At 36.2% G+C, this 9,514-nt stretch overlaps 1 protein-coding gene across 1 annotated transcript in view; it reads left to right on the forward strand.

Moving 5' to 3' along the window:
- Window positions 1-9,514, forward strand: part of LOC106874959 (contactin) — a 99,612-nt gene that overhangs the window by 76,807 nt on the left and 13,291 nt on the right. The window contains exons 19-22 of the mRNA XM_052968054.1: window positions 1,927-2,034; window positions 3,990-4,137; window positions 6,806-6,927; window positions 7,395-7,581. Of these exons, the coding sequence (XP_052824014.1) occupies window positions 1,927-2,034; window positions 3,990-4,137; window positions 6,806-6,927; window positions 7,395-7,581 (565 nt within the window). The remainder of the gene's footprint in view (window positions 1-1,926; window positions 2,035-3,989; window positions 4,138-6,805; window positions 6,928-7,394; window positions 7,582-9,514) is intronic.

The raw sequence follows: 9,514 nt of genomic DNA on the forward strand, positions 1-9,514 counted from the left end.
AATACTTAAATAGTGGAGGAGATATTATGTTGCCGTGGGCTCGAACTCTGCAAGAAGTTAAAAAATTTTTTGACTAAAACACAACTGGAACCCTAAGTAAGGCATGTGTAAAATTTGAATGTAATTGGTTGCGTAGTTCTCGAGTTTTAGGGATTCACACACACAGACAGACAGACAGACAGACACACACATTCTCATTTTTATATATATAGATAGATGTATGTGTGTGTGTGTATATATATATATATATATATATATATATATACCATCATCATTGTTTAACATCCATTCTCCAAGCTGGCTTGGGTTGGGTGGTTTGACAAGATGTGGCCAGCTGGAGAGCTTCTAGGGCTCCATTTGTCTCTTTTGACATGGTTTCTATGCCTGGATACCCTTCCTAATACCAACCACTTTACAGAGTGTACTGGGTACTTTTAACATGACACCAGCAAGGGTACCCTTACATGGTACAAGCAGGCACTTTTACATGGCACTGGCACAAGTGTTTTTATGTGGCGCTGGCACAGGTTCTTTTACAGGGCACTTGTACCAATGAACCCACATGACCAGGGCCTCTCAGCTAAGAGAGGGACATAGAGGGCATGCCTATATGTATAGATGGTCATAATTTTACTTGACATGTCTTCTCAAGCACAGCAAACCACCTGAAGTCTCAGTCCCTTGTCATTTCCTCTGTGAGGCCCTTTGTCAAAAGATCCTTTCTCACCAATTTGCCCCATGTCTTCCTGGATCTACCTCTTCCACTTGTTCCCACTGCAATTAAAGATCACACACAGTCTAAGTCTTAACTATTTATAAATAATCAATACATCAGAGCCATGGTGAGTAACAGCTACTGACTGTTTCACTTAACCCCATTGATTTCTTTAACTCATGCGCTCTGTGATAACCCAACTTAGCCACTCTGGAATTATGCACAGTTTGCCAGTTGTGCCCCTTATAATATACATAAATGAGTAAAGACCTCCTTCAGTCATGAATGACCATGGGATTGCACCTAGAAGGCTCCCCTCCGAGGCACAAGTCCAGGCAAGGTTGTTTATGGAATCCCAGCAGTCACCCATGCATACCAGCCTCCTCTCTCCACACCACTGATGTAGTCCAAGGGAAAGGCAAAGGCCGGTACAGCTTGGCGCCAGTGAGGTTGCAACGCATTTCTACAGCTGAGTGAACTGGAGCAATGTGAAATAAAGTGTCTTGCTCAAGAACACTACACACAAGTTAGCATGTGAATCAGATCAGAGCCCTACTACTCATATTCATGTAATTAAATGTATTTATGCTGTGGTCAAGCCATTGGCTACTAAATATGCAATTGTTTACCGGATTACACTACGGAAGGTAAAACCTATTGGAGAGTAACTGAATTCGAGAGAGTCAAATTCATCCATAAGTGTGTAATGTTCTTAGGCATTAGAATTCATTTCCTGTTGCTCAGCAATCACTTTGACACTTGGCATGTGGCACACTGCACACCTGTACAGGCAATTTGATGGAAGGAGTGAGCTCATGTACAGCACAAACATATGATCACTTATAAACTAATCACCTGTGCAGGTAGGTTCAGTCTCAATAGACTACCAGACAACAACAAAAATATATGAGTATATATTTACATACATATATGCATGTGGTAGAGGAATATGCTCACTTGATTCTTTCCTTATTTGTAGTCTCTAACCATCTATTTTTGCTTGTTGCTACTTTAACAATTCGAAACCTTCAGTTGCACAAGCATATTTCATTAGAAAATTTGATGTATGTGTATTTTCTGCACCTTTCCCCTCCCCACCATGCAAATCAGGCCTCATGTTTCTGGGAACCATGAACAGTTGGCAAACCTTTCATTGCAGCAGTTAGGATGTCATATTCATCTGTAACAAAGATGATATAATATATTAATTTCTTTTGCAGCCACTTTTACACCAGGACCATAATGGTAAGAACTTTGGCTATCGGGTCTATTGGAGGAAGAAGCGAGAGGAATTTAAACCAGAACATATTTGGTCAGTTGTAAGTAGTTTAATTAATTAGTATTGCTATTTCTCTCCCCAGCCATTCTTCCTATTTCATAAAAGTGGATCTCTTAATTAGATGCAAGAACAAAAAAAGGAACCTCAATGGAGTGACTTGACCTTCTAGAAAAGTCAACTAAATCTTCCTCATGTTATATGCTACTCTCTTAAAACAAGAACATGTCTCAAAAAAAGTGTGTGGGGGTGATCATAGAGCATCTTTGACCACTGGTTAGTTTGATCAAAGTTGATCTGAGATTAAACAACCACAGCAGTAGCAATAGTAACCAGTTTTATTGTGGTGAGGAAATTGGATTTTGTTATAATCTTGCTACAGGGTCTAAGAAGTGGTCAATTAGCAGAACCATTAGACCACTGGACGAAATGTCTAACAATGTTTGGGTTCTTTCTTATTCTGAGCTCAAATTTTGCTGATGTCAGCTTTGACTTTTGTTTTTCTTGGATTGATAAATAAAGTACTAATCCAAAGTAGTAGGTTGGTGGAATTGTTAGCATGTTGGGCAAAATGCTCTGGTTCTTTGTACCAGCTCTTTACATTCTGAGTCCCAAGACTAGAAAGAATTTGTATTTAGTAGACAAGAGAATGTATTTGTTGAAATTCCCTGAAGGAGAGCAAGAGGAAGTCACCTTTGTATAGGGCCATGAAATTTCCCTAACAACCTCAAAGTGCATCGTAAAGAAGTTACCCAAGGTCATTCATTGACCTGATGGACCAAGGGTGATATAAAACACAGCACAATAAGACGCTTGCTGCTGAGTCAAGAGTTTTTAGCTTTAAATTAACATTTCAACGGTTTAACCAGTTCTACTCCAATTATTTAATATTGTCTGGAAAAAAATATATAAATTCTTTCTTAAGCTTGGAGTTGTGACCTTCTCCTGTAATCCAACTACTTGGAGGCTTGGTTGGTTGGCCGGTTTGAGGATGGGAGTCCTGGTAGTCAGTCTTCTATGGTGATCATGTGTCCGCGCTAAGCTTGACATCAATATGGTGCTGAGGCAGGAGCTCATCAGTCCCAGGTTGTCTAAGGAGGGCTGCTTTCGTCCAGCGTTGAAATGCAGCAGGAAAAAGACACCCCCCCCCCCCGTCTTTATAGGCACAGGCGTAGCTGTGTGGTAAGAAGCTTGCTTCCCAACCGCATGGTTACAGGTTCAGTCCCACTGCATGGCACCTTGGGCAAGGGTCATCTACAATAGCCTTGGGCCAACTAAAGCCTTGTGAGTGGATTGGTAGACAGAAACTGAAGGAAGTCCATTGTATGTATATAAATATGTAATGTGTGTGTGTCTGTTTGTTCCCTACACATACCAATTGATAACTGGGTTGATGTGTTTAAGTCTCTGTAACTTAGAAACTCAGAATAAGTACTAGGCTTACAAAGAATAAGTCCTGGGGGCAATTTGTTCGACTAAAACCGTTCAAGGCAGTGCCCCAGCATGGCCGTAGTCAAATAACTGAAACAAGTAAAAGATAAAGGATGAGCATTTAAACTGCATCTGGATACAATATGCTAACATCCTAGATTATATCCATCCTATGCAATTGTGGAACAGACTCCAACAATTTTCTGCTTCTTATGAATTGATGGATCAAGCAATTCTAACTACTGTTTCACAAGACAACATTGCTGCCAGTAGTGTGTGAACAGTCCTCACTGATGATAACAACAGACTTGCATGACTGTATTTACAAATTCTAGTAACTAATCAAACTCTTTGGTTTGAGGCAAGTATATCTGTGTTGTTTAAACTCACTTTATAAACATATAGTTCTGAGTTGAGTTGCAGTGTATGACACAACACCCTGAGTGAAATTCAATAGGCAGAAATATGAAATTAAATGAAATATGAAATTAAAAAACAAAATAAGATGTATGAAAAACTAAACAATAAGCTAACTAAAAGCTGTATCTTGAAACTATATTATTCCAGACCAATGTATCTGGATCTACCACAAAGCTGGTTGTTCAGATTGAGTCACAGAACTATTACACACAATATGAAGTCCAGGTTCAAGCAAGAAATAATATTGGTATGGGGCCGAATTCAACAATAGTCACTATATATTCAGCCGAAGATTGTGAGTATATTTTCATGTCATAATTTGTCATCATAATATTAGGTTGGTAAATAAGTCTGTGATGTTTAATCACATGATCTGTTTTATCACATGACAGGAACATACAACATATATATATATATATATTCTGAAAGAAGAGATTTCAACGTAGTTTTCTGTTTGAATTTTATGTGGATTACTTACCTCTACTGTTCTTGTAATAAAATTGAAAATAAACGAAAATGAAATACATTTTCATCATTTAATGCTCTTTTATTTCAAGAAAGACAAAAATGCTGCACAAACAGCAAAGTAGATATGTGCTGTTTATGGAGATAGTATCATAGCTGAAAGTACTGTTCGTAAGTGATTTGCTATGTTTAGAACTGAAAATTTTGACCTGGAAGATCGTGAACATTCTGGCTGGATTACAGTCATTGATAATAAACAAATTGTAATTTTAATACCAAATAATCCATGTCACACAATGCAAGACATCTCAGATTTTCCTCTTATCTCATGTGAGCATTATAAAGCATTTAAAAACACTTGGTTACATGAATCACTATGATGCTTGGATGTCTCATAACTTAACAGGAAAAAAACTTAGTAGAGTGCATTTTCATCTGCGATTCTCTGCTCAGACGAAACAAAAATTATCCATTTTTGAAAAGAATGATCATGTGTGATGACAAATGGATTAATTACAACAATGTAGAACAAAAAAGTTCTGGAGAAAATGAGATGAATAGATTTCAATCTCTCCAAAAGCTGGTCTGTATCCGGTGTGGTTGGAAGGACATTGTGTATTATGAACTACTTCCACAAAATCAGACATTAAATTCTGACTATTATTGTTCCCAATTAGTGGATGATGTAACAATTAAAGCAATCTATACTCCCTAAAGATACTTTGAGTACATCCTAATTGCAGTCAGCCAAGTGCAAGCATAGTGTATTCTATTGTAACCCCACTGCCTTATTGGGGGAAACAATCCATTGTCTGATTGGGTGCCTTTAGTTAGGGCCACTCTGTTACATGCATTTGGATTAGGTTTCTGATGTGATTCAACTTTGAATACCAGTCAGTACTGGAGACCATTTAACCTTTTTACTGCAGAAAGCAGTTTTATATACCAATCTATCTTCTGTTGAGGAATGTCATGTTTAAAACTATTTTTTGTTGGGATATGTCAAGTTTATTGAGACAACATGACTTGCAGAAAATACCAATTCTTTACTGGAATAACCATTGAAATTTAATTTTACAATAAAACAGTTAAATTATCTATACCCCTCCCCTAAAATTGGGGTGTTGTACCTATGTAAGAAATTACTGTTGGCATTTAGAAGAATAACTATACAAATACTTTGCAGTATTTGTTCTGGTCAGTGCAATTAGCTGGAAGAATTGTTAGCATGCTAGATAAAATGCTTTGCAGCATTTCATTTGTCTTTATGTACTGAGTTCAAATCTGCCAAGGTTGACTTTGCTTTTCATCCTTTCGGGGTTGATGAAATAAATACTATTTAAACACTGGGGTTGATGTAATCAACTTACTTCTTCCCCCGAACTTACTGGCTGGATGCCAAAATTTGAAACCAATATTTGTTCTGGCTCTGTATGTACTGAGTCTTGTCTCAGTCGAGTTCACCTTTCACCTTTTCAGAGTTGATAGAATAAAGTACCAGTCAAGTACTGGTACTTTATTTGACTAACCCCACCCTCCCCATCAAAATTTCAGACCTTGTGCCTATGTTAGAAACTATTGTTATTTGGATTAGAGCATTTGACACTTGTTTCAGCTCTTCATGTATGGAATTCAAATCCTGCTAAGGACAACTTAGACTTTCCTCTCTTTGGGTTCAGTAAAATAAATTACAGGTACTGGGGTCAGTGTAATCAACTAACTCCATTCCTTTATAATTGCTGACTATTATTGCCACTTTTGTCATCTGTATGTTAATATCAGACCAAATGTATGATGCTGTCATCTGGTTAACTGAAGAGAGAGGCAAAAAAATGAGAGCTATGTGAAAGGAATTGTTGCTATGTTATGCAGTTAAATAATTAAAGGAAGAGGTAGAGCAGTGTTTCTCAACCATGTTTACCTATGGACCCCTTTGATTCCTATATTACTTGGATGGACCCTTCTAGCCATGTATGTTTAAAAAATTATATATTTTTATAATTAAATATTATTAGGAATTGCAGAAAAAAAAATTGTTAAAAAATTTGTGCATTCTACAAGTACAACTAATTTATTACAGATAAGTTTTGATAAGATCTTCTTGAGAACCACTAAGGTAGAGGAAAAAGAGAGAAAGTGGATGTGTTTATTCCAGAGGATATGATGTTGTTGAAAGGAGAAGAAACGAGTGTGTGTGTGTGTGTGTGCATATTTATTGAAGGGACTATGAAAGCGGAAAGCAATTTCAAGATTTTAAATGTATAATAGAATAATTGTGACAGACAATAAAAATAAAAATTTAATTGTTGCTGCCTGGTTCATGTATTTTCATGATTTCTGTGTGTTGATGTATATCTGTCTGCATAAATATATTGACAAAAGAAAGATGGATGACTTGATATATCTATTGATAACTTAGTTAAGTAGTGTGAAATAACCTTGGTTAGCAAATACTTGTGGATGTTAATTCTACAATTGTTTTTTCTACTTTCATTTAGTACCAGCAATTACCGTGACAAATGTAAAGGGGTATGCTTACAATGCCACAGCTATCAAGGTAACTTGGAACCCTGTAAAAGAAGACAGGAAGTCATTAAAAGGAAAACTACGGGGATATAAGGTACTACGGGCCTTTTTGTGTTTTTGAATTAATTATTTTATACAATTTATTTAACTAATTATTTAAAGCTTGTTGCTTTTAAATTAATTTTAGCAAGACTATTAATTGGTTTGTTTTTTATTTAATTTGTTATGATATTAAGATGTTAAGAATAAGTGGTTATGTTGTTTAAGAAATGATAGTTTTTATGCCATTTTTATCAGTAATGCTGTTAGAACAATTTGTGAAGGTTGCTATTAAAACTGAGTCAATAGGCTGTATATTGCTGAGAAATTTTCATTTAACTTGTATAAACTACAGCCAACCTTCTAGATTCCTCCCTTAAATACTCATACTCCAAAAACTTTGGAATATGAATGTTTAATGGAGGAATCTAATACTATTTCATTTTTACTCAGAGCTGAATGTCTTCTAAATTAATCATTAAGATTGTTTAAATTATGAGCATTCTCTTTCTTTTATTACAGATAAAGTACTGGAAATCAAATTTAAATGAGCTGAGAGCTATTGAAGCTATACATTATGGACAAGCTGAGGAGGCTCTATTAATTGGCTTACTACCCAACAACTACTATGACTTCCGAATGATGGTGTTTAACAGTGCTGGATTTGGACCAATCAGTGACAAATACTTTGCTAAAACTTATCATAAACGTAAGGTCTTATCTATTTGAGACCCGTTTACTCTTTGCTCCATTGTTTATTGTTCTTGTTGTTTTTGTTTTTCTTCTCCTTAGCATTAGCACTGTACCACATAGCAGTATGTTGTGAAAGGTCTTGGTTACAGAATATAACCGTTAAAGCCATATGCACATGGTTTCCTCTTGGCTGTTGTGCTTTACAAGCCACGATTTCTGACTTGGTAGACATCATGGAAGACAGCCATGTGGTTACAAGGAGAACACAATGGGAAGTGGCGATGTTGATACTTTTCCTTTCCCCAAAATATGTTGGAATCAATATTGTTATATTCTGAGGCTGTCATACTACCAGTTAACATACTCATTAGCTGTGGCCCACTTTAATTTGCAGCAGGGTCTGTGCCAGGCTTTTAAATACCCTAAGTTAGATCTACAATGAACACCTCCTTCTCCTAGTTGCAACTGTTTGCTGAATACAGCCAAAATCAGTAACTTTTAATATATATATTTGAATAAGTTGGAGTCAACAATAGATGTCTAACTGCACTCCTTGTTGACTTCAATTTATTTTATCATCTATTCACACACTAAAGAAGCCCATATACAATGTCTTCTCTAAACTATATATATTTGTGCTAAAGTCAATTGAATATATTGGGCCATCCCATAAATAATGTTTTTTTTATACTTCTTTTATTTTTCAAAATTAAGATGAAAATTAATCTAAAATATACTCTTCTTCATTTTCTACAATGCTTTTCCATCTATCTGGTAGACTTGCAAGGCCCCTCTTCCAAAATTCACTTGTCCATGATGAAAAATACTCCTCCAGTACTGTTCTGACTTCATCTACAAAATTCACATTTTTTCCATCCAAATGATTTTGAGGATTGTGGAATAAATGATAATCAGATGGGGCAATGTCCAGCTAATATAGTGTGTGGGGCATCGTTCCCCATCCAAACTGCTCCAGCCTTTGAAATGTGATCTTTGCTGTATGTGGCCAAACATTATCCTGACGGAAGAACACCTTTTGTCTCGAAACCAAAGATGGTCATTTTTCTTCTAGTGTTGACTTGAGTTACTGAAGCTGCTCTCAATAGATCTCCTTTGTTATCATTTGGTTTGGGTTTAAAAGTTCAAAGTGGACTAAATCTTTCATATCCCACCAAACAGATAACAAGACCATATGTGGGTGAAGACCTTCTTTAGCTTGGGGTGCTGGTGTTTTTCCTTTACCTACTCACTGTCTTCAGTGCTTGACATTTTTATAGAGAACCCACTTCTCATCACCATTCACTATTTGGTTCAAAAAAGGTTCATTCATGAGATATGACAGTAAAGAAAAGCACACATTCTGTCCCTTCACGCGATTAGACTCAGATAGTTTGTGAAGGATCCATTGACACAATTTGCTGACTTTTCTGATAGCATGCCGGTGTTGATGAATGGTTGAATGATCAAATCCAAGCTTCTCTGCTAGTTCCTCGACAATTACGATGAGATTTTGTTCCACCAGAGTTTGCAGGATGTCCTTGTTGAGCTCTACAGGTCTTCTAGGATGAGGCTTGTCTTCTAGGCTGTAGTTTCTGGCTTGGAATTTCTGGAACCACTGTTGACACTGGCTTACGCTTATTGTCTGGTCCCCATATATTGCATTAATATTCTTTGCATTTTCTATTGCGTTGTTGCTTTTATTGAACTCATAAAGCAAAATATGCTGAATATGTTCATTTGTCACTTCCATTATAGCTTTGAAAAACTCTTCAAAACTTGCACTGAGAATGCTTTTATAGCAAGTTGATGCAGATAGTTTATCCTGTCCCCCTTCAACTTTTAGTTCATGCAATTTTAAAAACCATATTATTTATGGGATGATCCAATATATGTGTGTGTGTGTATATATATATATATATATATATATATATATATATATATATATATAT

This window comes from Octopus bimaculoides, chromosome 5, assembly GCF_001194135.2.
Source record: "Octopus bimaculoides isolate UCB-OBI-ISO-001 chromosome 5, ASM119413v2, whole genome shotgun sequence".
In the NCBI taxonomy this organism is placed as follows: Eukaryota; Metazoa; Mollusca; class Cephalopoda; order Octopoda; family Octopodidae; genus Octopus; species Octopus bimaculoides.